Source organism: Daphnia magna, linkage group LG9 (genome assembly GCF_020631705.1).
Source record: "Daphnia magna isolate NIES linkage group LG9, ASM2063170v1.1, whole genome shotgun sequence".
Taxonomy (NCBI): domain Eukaryota; kingdom Metazoa; phylum Arthropoda; class Branchiopoda; order Diplostraca; family Daphniidae; genus Daphnia; species Daphnia magna.
Genome location: NC_059190.1, coordinates 9,863,230 through 9,880,116, shown reverse-complemented (window position 1 = coordinate 9,880,116; position 16,887 = coordinate 9,863,230). Strand labels below are relative to the sequence as shown.

The following is a 16,887-nucleotide window of genomic DNA, read 5'->3' as shown; positions in this document are numbered from 1 at the left end:
CCGCAAACAGTTTTTGTTTCTTTTCGTTTGTTTGTTTTTTATTCGTTTGTTTGTTGTTTTTTTTAAGTTTTTTTTTTTTAGTTTTTATTCTAATTTATTCTGATTATTTCTTTTATTTATTTGTTAGTATTATGTTTTCTTTCATGGGCTACATTTGAATGGTGATAGATATTCATAAACAACATTATGGTGGCTATTCGCCTAGTTGCTGTTGCGTCGAGAAAGCTAGCCGTAGCCGGGCTCGGCCCCGCGTCAAAGCTTTTTGGCCGATCGCTTAGGTCGTTTTGGGTTTCAGTGTGGTTCTTTCCCCACCCTTGGGCATTTGAGTCGGCTTCCGGTCCGGGTCGGTCAAACCGGTGCAAGGGAAAAAAGCCAATCGGTTCCAAAAACTGGTTACTATTTTCAAATTACACCACTTTTTGACCCGACTTTTACCCCGATTCTTACACCGAAATTTGATTAAGGTTCAAATTTAGTGTAATTCATCGCATTTTACTTTTTTTATTGGCGCCACTTATCCGCCATTTTCAAACATGGTTGAGGGTCTATCAATTTCACCGGGAATTTTGAACCGAACCGAACCGCTTGAAAAGAACCTACCGGTAGTAGCCGATCAGCCATTTTTCGGGTAGCTCGGTGTGGCTTTTCGGGTTTCAGGTAATCGAACCGTAATCGTCGCCTCAATGACAGATTGTATTGGCAAATTGAAGTATAACAGTTTAACAAACTAAGCTTTTTAGATTGTTTTGTTTGTTTGTTTTTGTTTTTCCTTTCTTTTTGTTCTGTTTTAATATTATTTTTTTGTTTTTGCTTTTTTTTAAATTATCAATTTGGATATGACAAACGAAGACAATATAAGTACTATACTACCTTCATGATTCCGCATACTCAGTTGCCACCATAGTCCTGCATTCCAAAAGAAACAGCAACTTTTCGTATCAACGCTGACAGATTTTCTACCGCAAAGGTTTTTTCCTTTACCAGAGGCTGCATTTTATCGCATTCCTATAACGTCGCACCGCACAAGAAGTTGTTTTTTTTTGTTTTTGTTTGTTTTTTGTTTGTTTATTTTATTTTTTTGTTTTTGTTTTGTTTTTTTGTTTTCTTTTATGTTATTAATTTGTTACTTATTATTTCTTTTCTTTTATATTTTTTGCTTTTGTGCTTATTACTTTCAGCGGCAGTGGTTAGATGGCGTGATTATCCAGTATGTTTTTTAACCTGTTCGGCTTCCTTCTAGCTTTGGCCACTAGGGGGCCGACAGACTTGGCATGGCGATTGCAGGAGCAAAGTTTTGCCGAAGTGGCGTTAGAAGCAGAAGTAAGTGCATGTTGGTCAGCATATTAAAGCTAGTTTGGTGTGTGCGTGAAACTTGTGTTGAATTTTGAATGTTTTATCTGCAATGTCAATTTGGAACTTGATTGGATAAGCCGGATACGAGCATTGTGAAAAAAATGAGTTGGGGAATCGAACTTTGGGTAAGTTCTTTCCTATTTTTCAACAAGAATCGTAAAGCGTAACACACCCCTGTTCACAGTAGCCTTGTGTTAACGAGACGACCCATCCCTAGCTTGCAGCGTTTGAATTCTACCATTTCTAGGTTTTAAAACAAAAACTACGATTATTGAGATTTATCATTATTGTATTTTCTCCCTTTTTATTGTTATCACCACGACCAGTGTGAATATCGTTTATCAAAGCTTTTAAAGGAGAGTTTGGTTGTACACCCACTCAGTTGGGTTCTTGTAAATCTGTCAGACTATGGCGTAATCAAACTCCATAACTAAGGCTCACTGTCATTTGGCTGCAAAGTTTTCCTTCTTACCCAATGCTTTTGCATTTTAGACTTCCGAGGGCGCCGGAAATCTAAAAGTTATATCATCAGTAAGCATAGTTTGGGAATTCAATGCAACAAAATCTTTAGGTATTTTTATTTTTCAGGATCAACAATCAACCAAGTAGCTCATGAACAAGGAATGGATGTTCCATATTAAACCTTCAACAGGAAATTGCCTAGGTTCTTCATAGTCAGGCGACATATTCCAGCGTACTTGTAGCATTAAATTTCCTGTCGACTGATCTGAAGACTGTGTTAAAACTTCCCATTTCATCTTCTTTTCGACAGTTCGTCAGTAGATAGAAAAGGACTAGCTATATTTGCTCCTAGCTATAGCTGATAGCTATAAACTATATTTGAGTCCTTGTATACGCAAATGAGAGACGGAGATAGTGGGGTCAGTAATGCACAAGATTCCATAATCGGCCAAAAGCTGCCACAAAATCTATTTAGACCGAGTCATCACTTACGTTCTAGCAAGCGTGACTCTTATAGTTTATTTAATACCAGAATATCACTGTGTATTATTGGGTTGATTCGAAAATGGCTTTATCGTCACCTTGAATGAGAACTGCGTCAAGGAGGAGACCGTGCTGGAATGCACCTTGTTGTTTGTTAGCCGATCTTATTTCCTTTCTTGCCAGTACCAGCTCTGGTTTTAAACTCACTCCAAAAGTATTTTGTTGTTATTCACCTTCCGAATCGCACGGATACCGGCGCTCGTCGTTGGCATTTGTTTGCCGGCCTACAACCAAGGTTTCTTAATCTTCTTCGGCGTCTCTTTTACATTTCTTTCACTTGGCTCGTTGTGTTCTAAATCTGTTCGAGGGGGGCGGATGTTGCAGTAGCCAAAGATTGTGACGTCTTTAGTTTGAGTCATGTGATTCGAGAGCTGCCGAACGATCCTCCCGTGCGCTGAGGAAGAAAAGGATCCAATTTTATCTCTGGCAAAGTTTCCGTGACTTATTTTACATCTTCGTACAGCGGTCAGATCTGCGTTTGCCTTTCCCCCAAAAGTCGTTGAAGTTGATAGAACCTCTTCTCGCCCTCGTCTTTATCGCCGATGATAACGCCGTTTTGTGTTAAGCAGTTTTATCTCATACGTGTCACGTTTACTGTTGATTGGATCGGTGCACCGAGAGATAACGGCTTCATACGTGAATTTTCCCTTATGACCTTAATAGGACCAATACGACAACGTTGCTGCCCACACCCAAAAGGGCATCGACTTTTTGGAGCGATATGGGAACTTTATCCGGGACCGATGTGCAATCGAATCGGAGTACGCCGGAAAACTGAGGTGATTACTTTCAGAGTTTGAATAGCTTTTTGGTGCATTTTGGTTTAACGCTGATGTTTTATCCAGGCGGCTGGTGAAGTCGTATATGCCGAAGAAAAAGGAAGAAGAAGACTATCAGTAAGTAGGAATTTTTCTTTTTTAAACGAAACGTAATGTGCCTAGGGCGTGCCTCTAGCTGTTTTTGTTGCTTGTGACGCCTCCAGCAAAACGCTCGCGATATTCCAGATCATTCGAATTGGTTCCCGAGAAGGAAAGGCCTACAATCTGTTATGTTGATACAATTTCCTTGTTTATAGTTGATGGTTTTCGCCATCCTCCGCACCCTGTTTCGGATGCTTTAGCCAATCTTTCACGACGAGCAATGCGAACATCGACATACGGTCGACGGTCGTGTTTGTGTTCTGTTGTCGTGTAATGTCTAGCGTACTTCCGCTAGGTTTGTTTCAGGATGACCAATCTTGTCGAATGTTGAGAGCTAAAGAACAGAAAGAAGAAAGATCCGCCTCGGAATATCAAAATGGTTTGACCCACTAAACTCGAATGGTTCGCCCGTTATTTTATTTTTTTATTTTGTATTTTTTATTTTTTTTTTGAGAGGGCAAGCTTGCTGACCTTGTCACTTTTGCCCAATCTCTGAAATGGGGCTAGCGGATCTAGCGAATTCTTCACCTGGCATATAAAGCTGTGGCCGCCATGAGCCCTCCCACCCTTGCCACAACTATCGATTATTTATTTATGTTTGTTTTTTTCTTCTTCTCCTTCCTTTTTCTTTTTCGTTAACGGGGGTGTAACTAGCAATGACGCTGACTCATCGTGGGATGACGTCACCCCTCTGAGGAGCCTACCCCACATGTCCGATAGCGATCCAGCCAAACGTAGCTTCCCCCTTTCCACTAACCTTTAGGAGGTAAACACAGCAAAAATGGCATCATTCTTAGAAAAAACATGGCTCATGATTATAGTTGTTCGTTTGAATATCTTGATCGTGTAGCATTCCTTCCACCTCGGCTCATTACTCAAATACTTCTTCTCGGTGGGGGAAATGCGACTAGATAAGAAGACAAGAAAGACAAGTATCCAACGACAATTGATCATGTGCATGCCATATAACGGTTCAGTCGGCTCTCGACAAGATCAATGTTTGTTGTCGATCGAGATGAGTGGGGCTAAACTTGGTGGCCTGTTCCGGTCGCAACCCGAACGTTCTTCTTGTTTTGTTTTTTTGTTTTTTGTTTTTTGTTTTTTTTAGCCTGAGATAGTGAGGCAACTGAAGTAAAGAAGCTCTACTCCACTAGCGTGGGTACGACCGATTTCGGTGAACGTTCAGCGAATCGTGCAATCCGAAACGGTAGAAAATGAAACGAACTATCTTCTCTTGGCCGACAGGTTTCGTCTGTTTTGCACCGCCGTTACGCTCCCTAACCATTGCCATCGACTACAGTAACATTTCAATAATACCTGTTAAATTTGTTTTGATTTGAAACATTTCCCAGTGGAACACGACCTGTTGTAACCGTAAATTGTATTATATCAATTTTTTCTTTTCTTTTCAGTTTTAAGTGCGCAACTCTTTGGAGGCCCTTGCTGTTTGGCAAATTGGTAAACAGCAAAGGAAAAGAAAACATGGCGATTTAACACACTTGGAAGTGCGAGCCTTTGTGGCTGTACATGTTTCGCCTCCTTTTGTTATTGGGCTTGGGTAGTGTTTGTTTTAAAATAGCAGTTGACTTTTCACTTGGGCTTTCAAATAGGTCGCCACTAGCTCAAAATGGACGACAGCCAACTGGAAGATAAATTTTTAGAATGCTAATAAGATTCACTTTAGTTTGCGATTTCTATTTTTTACTGCGCCGCATTAAGGGTTGATACTCTACGCGCAATCTTGTTAAGCAAAGACGAAACCTCTGATTTTCCGTCACTGTCTCGCAGTCGAATTACTCAGTCACGCACTGAAAGCGGGCTATGTCGTGCAGCTCAACGACCCCTCCATCTAGCGTTTCTCTCATAATAGCGTTTCTTCCCGTTGTACTGTTGAATCTGATTGGCAATTCGTGCCCTTTTTTTCTTTTCCCTTAAGCACCATCTCTGCCCTTAACGGAAGTTGTCACTGAAAATCTAATCATGCCCGCTAACATCCTAGGTCTTGACTCTCTCCTCTTCAGTTGTCTGGCAAGATAACGAGAATAAGGCATGGAAACCATTTGCTAGTGTGTCTTGTATTCAGACTGCCCATAGGTGACAAGTCCAAAGCCCAGATAATTAGCCTTGAACGACGGAAAGACGATAGCCTTTTAGCGTCAAGCTGATAGTCCATTTCTGGGGAATGCTTCAACAATATTTGGAGTTTTTTTATTGGGTTGAAAGAGAACAAAAAGAGATAGCTGTTTGGCCAGAGATATGGTCGTCTGACGCTGAATATAGCATCCTTTTTGTTTTCCTTCCCTTTTTAATGAACTCGGACGCGGGCGTGCGCTCGCAAGAAAAGCCTGGGAATGGGTTTGTTTCGTCTGCTTATCCCTCTCTCTCGTTTGCTTTCTTTCTTCTGTTGCGTCGTTTAAACAACTTTTTTTTTTTTTTTTTTTTTAATTATTTATTTTCCTGCATCTTTCTCTTAACTATTGCACCGTATCCATAGTACTCTTAATAGGTTCCCATGCGGCGCACCGACATCCCGGGCGCCTGTGGTCAACCAACTGTGCGTTCGCCACAGCTCTCCACTGTTCTCTTGGCCGTGTTGAATTTAACGTGCGGTATGAGAGAGATCTAATTTTTGTTCTCTTTTTCATTGCAACAGATTTTCGTGCCAGAAAGCGTTTCGTGATGTTCTGACCGAGGTGAATGATCAAGCCGGACAACATGAAGTCGTCGCAGAGAACCTGACCTCGGCCGTCACCAAGGAGATCGTAGCGCTCGTTAAAGACTTGAAAGAGGAGCGCAAAAAGGTACTTGTCACACCTTTATCCCTTTGTAATCATCTCGTTAACCCGTTTTTACAGCAGCCGCCCACCTGTTGAAGAGAAGTGTCTCTTAAATTCCTGGAGTTTAGACAGAAAAGGAGATATCAAATGAATTCCCTTTATTTTTTGATAGTCTAGTTTTTGGTTCGTAGAAAATGAAATGGCAACAACGGAATTCGTAGGTTTCTTCCCACCATAGTTGAGGCGTAGACCCACAGCTTGGGACAGTACACACATTGGGCTTCAAGGACGTGTTGCCTTCGAAAGTTGAGATAATCATCGGGCGGTTTAAAGGCATTGTCTTGCTTTGAATGGTTATCCAACCTCAGTACGGGCGTGCACGTCCCATTCAATCTAGTTTTCTCCGCCGTTGTAGCCATAGTTCTCTGGCTCCAGATGTAGCGTAAAACAAAGAAAATAAATTAGCATCCAACAGATTAAATTATGGGTCCATGGCTTCAGCAAGTTGCAAAACAAAACGAATCTGAAAAAACATCAGACGTACTATATAGTAGCTTGCGGGCGTGTCACACTTTCAAAAAAAGTCGGGTTTTCAACCTTGGCATCTCCCAGTTACTTTCCATCCCTTTGGAGTTTGGACCAAGCTCTTGTTCTGCTTTCTCCCAATAGTCGCTGGGTGGGCTCGGCCCCATTTATAGTATAATATAACGTGACGTAGAGGGTGTTTGACGTTTCTTATATTTACAGGCTCTACAGGAAGGCGCTAAATTACAGTCGTCGTTGAACCAGCAACTGTCGGCGCTGGATCGAGCTCAAAAGAATTATGAAAAGGCTTTCCGAGAAGCAGAGCGGGCCGAAGATGCGTACCGTAAAGCTGATGCCGATCTGAACCTCTCGCGAGCCGACGTCGAGAAGCAGCGTATTAACTCGTCCATCAAAAGCCATCAGTGCGATGACAACAAAAATGAGTACGCCAAGCAACTCCAGAAAGCCAACGAGATTCAGACGTGTCATTACCAGGTGCGTGGGAAACGGGTGTTTTTTTTTTTCTTTTTTTTTCTTTTTTTTTCTTTTTCCCTTTTTTGTTTTTTTGTTTTTGTTTTTTTTATTTATTTCTACCGATAACCAAAATGAGAAACGTCGTACCGTTTTCGGCAAGTTTGTTCACATTATCGCCAATAAGGTTTCTGTACCTCTCTCTCTCTCTCTCTCTCTCTCTCTCTCTCTCTCTGTCCCAACCTAGTTCCACATGGCAATATCGTTGTGATGCAATCATTATTTATCTCAATGCAACATTGCCTTATTTTGGCTGGGAAAAAAGTGAACCAACAGATGTTGCATTATTATCAGTGCAGCTTGCATAGTGGTGAAAATTCCAATGATGACTTTTGATGTGTTTTCCCTACTGCTTTTCTAATTTATTGTTTTTAATCATCTGGAATGATGGCGTGCTTTTGTTCCAACTAGACGTCCCTTCCAGGTGTCTTTCACGCTCTACAAGAATTGGACGACAAAAGAATCAAACAAATTGAAAATTTCATACGAAAGGGTGTGGACATAGAACGCAGCGTCTTTCCTATTATAAACAAATGTTTGGACGGAATTATTCGAGCAGCCGACAGTGTCGACCCAGAAAAGGTAACTTTATTATTATTTGACACGTTCATTCATTTTGAAGTGGAATAGAACGTCTTTTGTTTTTCCTTCATTTTTTTTATTTTTATTTTTTTATTTGTTCTAAGGACTCGCGGTTGGTTATTGAACGGTACAAGTCTGGTTTTTCGCCACCGGAAGATGTGCCGTTTGAAGACCTAAGTAATATGCGGAGTGGCAGCGTTGGCTCCGACTCGTCCAGCAATGGTGGCGGTAGCGGCGCCATCCCGTCCACCATCAGCCTGACCTCGAGTGGTATCCTCAAGTCCGAATCGAAAGTTGGCACGTTGACAGCCATGAAACTCAAAAAGCGAGCTGGCATCTTTAGCATCTTCAACGCTGGAAAGGTAACGTTTCGAATACACAAAAACATCTTCCCTAAAGAAACAGGAGAGAATGGCGTGACTAACAGAGGATTCGTTGACCAACATGTCGTGAAAAATGCCTATTATTTTCAACCAATCCATTTTCATTTTCAGTTCATTTTTTGAATTGTTGTTTTTCCTTTTCTTACTTATTCCATCTCACCCGTATTTGTTATAATTTCTTTTCTCGTTCTGCAAATGCGGATGCCGAGTGTGGAGACGTTACCATACGTAGTATTGTAGCACGCCACACGTTCAAGTGCACTAATCCATTATCGTAAGTATTGATTCCAAAAATTTTTTTTTTACGTTTTGCCTCCCCGCAGCTTGCGCTTCCGTTCCCATTTCTCCGCTTTGATTAATTGATTAATCGAAGAGGAAAACAAAAACGTTGTCGTCAGCATGCACTCATCCTCGTCCATTTTCCCAGCACGTTTTCCTTCATCCACCATCCGCTTTTGTCGCCAATGTCTTTGAATTAATGAGTCTTGCAAGATTTTCATCTTGCACAAACTGCTGAGTGTAAAATAGGATGGCACGCTCCGTCAGCGCTTGGCTGCTTCAAATGAATTGCGATTGTTTGTTGACACATTTTTTAAAATTTTTTTATTTGTGTTTACTTTCTGCTTTCCAGTCGTCTCTGATTGCTCTCGTCGAACCAAAGGAGGACTTTAGCGATTTAGCGCCAAACCAACGACGAAAGAAGCTGCAGCAGCGGCTGGATGAGATAAACACACGGCTGTTGCAGGAGACGGCGACGCGAGACGGACTCATGAAAATGAAGGGCGTCTACGAGCAAAATCGTGCCTTAGGCGACCCGCTTTCCATCGAGGGCCAGCTGACAGAAAGTGGACAAAGGTATCTCAAGCCGAACGATTTATTTGATTGTCAGTTGGCGCTCGTAACTCAGGAGACCTGCGAGCCTCGTCTCCATTTCGATTTGGGCTTTCGTGAAAAGTAGTATGAAGCCTCTGGTAGTCTGGTGGTTATTTCATGCTAAAAATAAAGAATGAAATTTCGTGAAGGGCCAGCATATCGCGATATGGTTGGACTTGTGGCCGAAATCAGATTGCGATTACAATTTCCAATGGACTTGCTAGGAAAACGGCAAATTTCACGTTTCTTCATTCTTTATCTTGTACCAACCCTGAGGCAAGCGCCATGGCCCGCTATCTTGAAAATCAAATATGGATCGCCCGTTGTCTTTTCGTTCGAAAATGAATGACCTAACGACGAAACCATTGTCATTGCTGGCTTGACTGACAACTATTAAGCGAGGGCTTTGCATCGTTAATCCTTCTTGTTCATCTTCTTAGACTTTGAGCTGAACTTTTTTCGAAGGGGATTTTGCCAGTTTGTCATTGTCTTGAGCAGAAGCAATTTTTAAGTAGATTATTGTTTATTGATTTTCTGTTGTCGGTTTTCTTTTCACCCAGGTTGGATAAACTACGGTTAGAGCTTCACAAGTTCCAAGGCTATCTGGATGAAGCCGAAGGTCGAGTGTCGTCGCAAACGCTAAACGCGCCTGGTGTCCGAACGTCTTCGGCTATGGGCATGAACGGCAGTAGTGGAGGACTAGGGCTGAGGAAACTGGTTGGATCTAAAGGATCGAACAACGCCCTGACTCGGCACGGAGGCTCCGACGAATCGCTTAGCCGGAGCGCGTCCGATTCGAGCGTTTCCAATCCTAACAATAAACCCTCTCTACCTGGAACGCCCCAACCTACTCACGGGTAAACATTTACAGAATTAACATTGTTTAAGGAGGAAGCTGTTGGAAGAAACTATACATTCCCTTTTCTCGTAGGTCTTCTCATAGTCCTGAAAGCGGAGTGGGCTCGCACGCGTCGCACACAAGTTTCCCCGATTCGGAGGTAGAGCGGCTTTACGCAAACGCTGAGGCGGAGATTGACGCCGAAGAGGACGACACGTTGAACGAGAACGAGAACGAGGTGTATGAAAGCGAATTACTGCCAGTTTTGGGTACCTGCCGAGCACTTTATGCGTTTGAAGGTTAGTCGCCATTTTTATCATTCGGAAACAATCGACTACTCTGCGGCATTTCCATTCTCAATGTCAAACCCTTCCTGTTTTGTTTTTCAATCATCATCCTTGTGCATGTTTGCTTTCGGGATAGCATTGGTGATGGGCTTATCTGATGATCAAACTGTATACTATTTGAACCGCAATGGTGATGATGTTACAAACATCTCATGTCACTCTGAAATTGGCCTTCACGCCACTGCTTCCATCACGGAACAGAATCTGCTGCGCAAATGACGTTATGAAACTTAAACGTTGTTTTTTTTTCTGTTTTTTCTGTTTTTTTTTTTATTGGTAGCCCAAAGCGAAGGTTCTATCCCTTTACACGAAGGCGAAGAACTGTTTGTCATTGAAGTCGACCAGGGAGACGGTTGGACACGAGTGCGACGGAATTCCAGCTTCGAGGAAGGCTTCGTTCCCACTTCCTACATCCAGTGTACACTGTATAATACTTGCTAGTTCACCCACAACACTTGCCCCATCAGCGTCTCCTACTATTTATTGGCTATTAAAAAAGCAAAAGAGAGAAAAAAAACAAAAAAAAGGGTCCTGTTGTATCGAATCGATTGGAAGGCAATCTGTGAAGTCTGATCATTCCGTCAGTGCGTGGCGGTCATTGGTTACAAATCACCAATGGTTTTTAAAATCGGAATTACAAAATTTTTCATGGCCTTCTTACTTTACTGAAATTCCACAAATAATGTGTAACCTTCTCGCTTTTCATTGGGGTTATTTAATATCTGTAATATTTTTTTTTTTTTTGCCACGAAATTCATAGTTTGGGGATTTTTCTTTTTCTCATTTTCATTTTCATTCAGTAAAGACAAGTTATAGTCGTTTTTGGCGTGCAATCGCTTCTTTTTCCTTTTTATTTTTGTATCGCTGTGTTTTGTCCGTTCGCTCTCGTCGCCCAAAATTCGGTCATTGCTTAATGCGAACAATTGACTTTGACCCGTTACATTATAATTCTGATTTTTTTTCTTACCATGAAAACAATTCTTTTCTAAGGGTTTGTGCGCTGCCTTTTCGTGTGTTGACATTTTGCTGCCTTTCAATTTACACCTTTTTTTCCCCCTGTTTTATAGTCCCAAATATTCTTTCGAGTTTAGAAAAACGAGTGACGTCGCGATTCGTGTACAGTGTACTGTTTGTGGGCCGCTGAGACTTGGGTGTAACAGGCCGTTGAGTAAACAAAATATGTCCGTTACAGGACAGCCTCATTTGTCGACGAAGAGGGTTTTTTTTATTCGATGGAAAAATAACAATTCCTTTTGGCGACAAGAGAAATGGTGAAGAAATTCCACGCTGAATGCCAATGTCAGTGTATTATGCGTTCAGTGAAAATTGACAGTGATTCGTGCACTGCTTTGTGTTTGTGTAAGTACTCTTCAGTTTTTAATGCCTCGTTTTTGGGGGGGTTTTGTTTGTTTGTTTTTTTTTTTTTTTATCTCCTGTTCTTCTTTTTCTATTTTCTTGTATTTTTATTTTTTTTCCTGATTGGCATCCACGGAAGGTCTACGTTTTGTCTTGTAATTCGTATATGCTCAATGCGACGCAGTAAGTCTCAGTCGGGAATAAACGTGTCGGCTTCCCTCTAATGATGGGTACTGGAACTGCATGGGAAAAACAAAATTATTTGTATGGTGAGAAATCATTAATTTTTGTTCTTTAGTTTAGACGTAATATTGTTCTCTCAGCTAGCCCACTAGGGTTTTCCTCGACAAGCGTTGCAATTTTCCAAATGTTCAGGATGAAAGATGGCATTTTGACACTGAACTCTCGACCTTGAGTTAAAAACGAAAAAAAAAAAAAAAAAAGATTAATATCTTTAATTACCAGCGTTGAACTTGTGACTTGTCGATGCAAGATAAGGTCTCCAAATCAAAGGCCAAATGTTCCTCGCAAATGAGTGGTCGTGGAATGGTCGTCTCGCAGAAGAAAAACCTACGGCAGTCGTCGGGATGAGGGAGTAGACGCTTCGTGATGTCCAGTGATGACGAGAAAGGTTCCTCATCCCGACAGGGGCAAACCACCGGTGACGCTACAAGCCACAAATATAAAGCGCATAATTCAAATTTGCCTCTAAATTTTAAGGTGAAAGGTTAATCAGCAGTTTCAGTAGCAGGGCCGATGGCGCCCAGCGTAGATTTCTACATTAATAGCTTGTGTGTGCAGAATTGTTCGGTTAACGTCCAGTATCGCGAAGCATCAAGATCGACTATGCATAGTTTAGTGCAAAGAAAGTATGGAGTTGACTGACAGATTGCAATGCTTACGTTCAAGAATGCAGGAGGAAGTGTCGGCCAAATCAGCATAATCGCAAACACCTCTTGCGCGATCAAAAAGCAACATTTCTGGGCATGTGATTAACGTCTGGCGCCCATCTAGACACTAGATCGATAAAGGGTGCGTGTTTGATCGATAATGGTAGAAAGTGATGGATATTGTCTTGGAATACTTGGTAATATTTATCGCACTGAGTAGGATCTTCGTGGGGGAAGAGTCCGGTCTTCTTGAGGCATTGGTTCTTTTTAATCGATTCCTCTATATTTTCAGAGTGAAATGCAATCGAATTTTACAACTCGGCGAACAATAAAGCAACCGAATTTGAACGATTATCTTACGAAGTATAGGTCGACCGCTACAGTCTGCCCCGTTTATCAGAATGCAATTCTGAATTGGAAAATGAAACACCGTACCATCTGGACAACTATTTCGAAGAAAATGAATCAATGGCTGAACTATTGACGACTGACCAAATGACTTACAGCTGTGGTATGGCCACACCTATCAAGTTTACGAAAATGGTAATCAATTTTTAAGAATTAATTTCTCACTGCCAATGTCACTGCAATAATGTAGAACTCACCGTTGTCGCAGATGTAGTACTTATCACACTGTGAAATGATAACGATTAAAGGAATTGAAGAAACACGTTACAGATATGAATGCGGCATGAATATTTACCTGGTTTTGGTCAGCGATTTTGTATGGTCGCGGACTGACGTAAACAAGGTTTCACAGGTATTAATACGACTTTGACAGGTAAATGGGGAAAAAAAAGGTACGTAATTCAAAAATATACCGTATGACGCATTCGACTAATCCTGGCACGAGCTTCCATAAATCTTGTGAAATTGCCGCGATTATTATAGGTTATATTCGGTGGCTAATTCTGAGAGCATTTCATACCTCGCTGAAGTTGAAACGATGAAACCATTGAGAGACATAGGACGGCCGCTACGAGTGACAACAGATGAAGCGTTCTCTGCATGTTGAGCTGATTTGGGTAGCTACCACTTTCTGACCAAGCAAGGGGATGAAATGGATTTGTGGAAACGTAGCATTTTCTCTTCATTTCATGAATCTGGAGGGCCTGGAATCTTTTTCGAGACTTGGCACCTCGTTGAAGAATAGCGCAAAATCTAAAATTTTGCCCTCGAGCCCATTTTAGCTGGTGGGATACTCGAGACAATGACAAAAACACGCACCCTACTAAAATATGAATTCCCGCAGGTAAAACAAGGTCGAAAAATAATCTCCTAGTCTCGTGTCTCTTCTGCCCATACGTCGAATCAGATGCATAGGTTCACATTAGCGATTACGCTTTAATGCACCCTCAAACTCCCCAAATGAAACACACAGCCTTGATTCGAAGGCCATATAATTCTTATTTAAAATGGAGTGAGATGAACAATGTTCATCATTCGTCAATTGCATCATTCACCGAGAAGATGTGGTTCAAAACGCTCCTTGCCATTGCCACCTTCGTTAGTTGTATCGGTGTGTAAAACGAGACAACATTTGATCAATTTCACAAGGTGTTGGTAAAAGTTTTCATCTATTTATTTTTTAAATTATTTTTAGCTGCTGCTACGGTGAGGACTCCTCCATGCGAACGAAGTCATCGACCCTACATGCTGCCCGATACAGAATTCTGCGACAAATATTTCGTTTGCCAAGATGGAACGGTAAGCGTTTTCGGCGAAGGCAAATTGTAGCAAAAAAGCTGTTGCAATTTTAATTGGCATTCTTGTTACACATCTGTAATTAGGCAACCGAAGAATTTTGTGACGATGGGCTTGTCTTCGACGATGATAAGGAAAAATGCGAGCTACCCCATGCTGTCCAATGTGGCAGCAGGACAAAACAACGTAATCTTGTTTTATTGTCTAATTTTTTAGTTATTTACTAGTGGTTTGCATAGAATTCTGGGGGTTTTTTAAACTAGAATTTCAATACTAGTTCTTTTTATTCTCTTCGCACTGTTTATAGAATTACTTTGCTCTTGGTCTTCTTTTTTTTTATATCTTTGATTGATCAATAAGGGGAAAACTTTGCGGGCCTTGACAGCGTCGTACGCTGCTGCCATCTGATGGTCAGTAGTGAACCGTTAGAAGGAGCCTCAAGGTCGTTGTGCAATCATCGCATATGCATGCAGACACCACCTTTTTTGTGGCCCTTTTACTGCTATATCCTTTTTTCGTAACCTACATCTAGTTCAGCAAAATGTGCTGATTTTGATGAACTAGATAAAAGTAAAAAAAAAAAAAAAATTCAAGACTAGTTTCTAGAATTTTCGTAGACTAGTACAATAGTACATACCCTGGCGTTAGTCTTGTAACAATCAAAATAATAATTATAATTATATATTTTTTAAATTAGAAAATCCTCGCTCAACTTTGAATTGTCCACGTCGTAACGGAATGTACCCAGTGCCCGGATCGTGCGACAAGGTAAATAGCTATTATGGGCCTTGTTTGAAATTTCGTTAGAAACAGTATCCGTTTCCATAGTGATTACATGTCATTATGTATACTGACTATATCGTTATTTTCAGTTCTATCACTGCACCGACGGGCAAGAATCTCTTATTGCGTGCCCACCTGGTGTTATTTTTGAGCCGTTAGTTGGAGCTTGCGTTCACGCTGACCAAACAAACAGGCCGAATTGCAGTGCCTCTCGTAAGTTGATGTCACATGAACGGGCGGAGGCATTTTTCTCGGTCCCACACGCACCTCGCAATTTAATACAATGGAATTAATTGAATTTACAGAGTTCCTAAATTTCGTGTGTCCCAGTATTGGAATTGGGGCGAATCCCACCGTCCTTCGTTTCGGTGATCACGATCGCCTCGCCCATCCAAGGTAATAAATTATCATAAGAAACAAACAATTGTTTGGTTTTTCTTTTGAAATTCCGTTTTGTTTTATCCATTAGTTCCTGTCGCCATTTCTACATGTGCCTGTTGACTGGAATGCCACGGTACGTGTTTCGCCATCACACACTTGGACGTTTCTACCTGAAAAATAAGTTTCATCTAAAAATAGATTTTAATCTGTGCCTTTTCTGCTATAGCCTCGGAGGATGCACGTACGGATTGGTCTTTAATCCGGTGTCTGGTCGCTGTGATGAGCCTCAGAATGTCCGTGGCTGGTAAGTTTTACAGCAATCGTCGTCTAAATGGGGCCCCGCAATGGAACTGAACAAAGTACCAATGTCTCTTTTAAACTGACGTTTTGACACAGTGAAAAGTGGTATGGCGAAGGTGATCCGATTGAGGAGGATGGCGTTTCCGATGACTCCGTCTCGCCAGCTCTCTCGTCTAGGAAGATCAACAACTCAGCTGTCCGACCATCAGCTGGAACGGTGTCTGCCAAAGCCGAGTCCGAACAGACGGTGAAATCCAGCCCGCAACCATCGCGACGTTTGTCTAGGGGAGCCAATCTACTTGGCCTACTTTAGTAGCAGCGTTTAGTACACACCGTATCATTCCGCTCAATCCCTTGTGAGCATTGACTATAGCGTTTTTAATTCAGTCATTCCATTGTCTTGTCGCATTTTTCTTTTTTTTTTGTGTGGCCATTTTCTGTATCATTTGATCCGTTTGGAGTAAAAATTCTATTCGACCAACTGACTGCCTTGCGATTGTTTCGTGGGGTTTTTTCTCTTCATAGAATGAACCAATATGAACTCGGAGTTTGAAAAGAAAAAGAAAGCTTTTCCAACAGAGGCGTGGCAATCGGTTACAAGTGGCCATCGGGAAGGCAAAGCAATTGCAGAAATTCAGCTCTAGGTGCGGTCATCGCGTATTTTCCAATGTAATTGACGTGCGTTACATATTGGCTCTCCGTCCTCCGGTGAATGAGAGACTCGCCGATTCACAAAATAAACCATAGCTGCTCTGTTTTAGAAATCATGAATTAAGGAATTCTTTGTGCATCGTTTCCCACGTTTTCCCCTCAGCGTATTGGCTTCCGACCGGTTTGACTACTTTCACTCAACGCAGAAGGTGACGCGCCAGTGTCTTCCAAATCTCTCGAAAATGCGAGACATTGCACTGAAATAAAAAAAAATGTTCAATGAACACACCCGTGAAAGTGTTTACATGTTTTGCATTTGGCCAAAAAAGGCTTACAATTCTATTCATTGTCAAAATCGGACTGCTATTTACTCTACGAGTGTATGTTGTAACGTTCGTGGCCAAGTAAGCCCAAAGGGAAATATTTCATCTAGAAACAAAGACGATGGCGTTCGTGAAGTCCTTGAATATTAAATTGAAAATGCATTCGGTTGTCTGTGGGTATTTTTTTTTTTTCTTCTTCTTTCTACGTCGGCTTATTACGATATATCGTATAATAATAGGGATTGGCAAATGATTGTTATGCGAGTGTATACGGAACTTCTTCGAGTCTCTCGCCCAATGTGAAAGGCGCCTTTTCCGTTTGTTTCCCTTCTCCAGACTTCATACATTCTAACCTTTTTGGAGAA

At 41.5% G+C, this 16,887-nt stretch overlaps 3 protein-coding genes and 2 long non-coding RNA genes across 6 annotated transcripts; 4 read left to right on the top strand and 1 right to left on the bottom strand.

The window, feature by feature from the left end:
• Positions 1 to 1,275: 1,275 nt before the first annotated feature.
• Positions 1,276 to 11,714, top strand: LOC116925135 (formin-binding protein 1-like). 2 transcript variants are annotated; one of them, XM_045179391.1, is made up of 11 exons: positions 1,276 to 1,478; positions 3,022 to 3,137; positions 3,204 to 3,254; positions 5,932 to 6,079; positions 6,803 to 7,075; positions 7,523 to 7,693; positions 7,798 to 8,055; positions 8,708 to 8,931; positions 9,510 to 9,806; positions 9,881 to 10,086; positions 10,415 to 11,714. In XM_045179391.1, the coding sequence occupies exons 1-11, from the start codon at positions 1,455 to 1,457 to the stop codon at positions 10,573 to 10,575; spliced, it is 1,929 nt and encodes a 642-aa protein (XP_045035326.1). In that variant the 5' UTR covers positions 1,276 to 1,454; the 3' UTR covers positions 10,576 to 11,714. The 2 variants fall into 2 exon arrangements, with proteins under 2 accessions (XP_045035326.1, XP_045035327.1); XM_045179392.1 differs by having other exon boundaries at positions 1,277 to 1,478; positions 8,738 to 8,931.
• LOC123476030 lies at positions 1,510 to 3,015 on the top strand. The gene is made up of 3 exons (XR_006651603.1): positions 1,510 to 1,600; positions 1,680 to 1,884; positions 1,942 to 3,015. It is a non-coding gene; the product is annotated as an uncharacterized LOC123476030 (long non-coding RNA).
• Positions 3,269 to 4,683, top strand: LOC123476031. Its single transcript, XR_006651604.1, has 2 exons — positions 3,269 to 4,044; positions 4,129 to 4,683. It is a non-coding gene; the product is annotated as an uncharacterized LOC123476031 (long non-coding RNA).
• LOC123476028 (protein obstructor-E-like) lies at positions 11,422 to 13,474 on the bottom strand. Its single transcript, XM_045179394.1, has 10 exons — positions 13,309 to 13,474; positions 13,202 to 13,244; positions 13,084 to 13,117; positions 12,986 to 13,013; positions 12,885 to 12,903; positions 12,741 to 12,826; positions 12,575 to 12,660; positions 12,393 to 12,507; positions 11,953 to 12,157; positions 11,422 to 11,729 (listed from the first exon to the last, which is right to left on the bottom strand). Exons 1-10 carry the CDS (start codon positions 13,472 to 13,474, stop codon positions 11,711 to 11,713), a joined length of 801 nt encoding a protein of 266 aa, XP_045035329.1. The 3' UTR covers positions 11,422 to 11,710.
• Positions 13,433 to 16,029, top strand: LOC123476027 (protein obstructor-E-like). Its single transcript, XM_045179393.1, has 10 exons — positions 13,433 to 13,573; positions 13,633 to 13,899; positions 13,984 to 14,087; positions 14,171 to 14,270; positions 14,782 to 14,852; positions 14,957 to 15,080; positions 15,173 to 15,263; positions 15,337 to 15,381; positions 15,475 to 15,552; positions 15,645 to 16,029. Exons 2-10 carry the CDS (start codon positions 13,728 to 13,730, stop codon positions 15,859 to 15,861), a joined length of 1,002 nt encoding a protein of 333 aa, XP_045035328.1. The 5' UTR covers positions 13,433 to 13,573; positions 13,633 to 13,727; the 3' UTR covers positions 15,862 to 16,029.
• Positions 16,030 to 16,887: the final 858 nt, after the last annotated feature.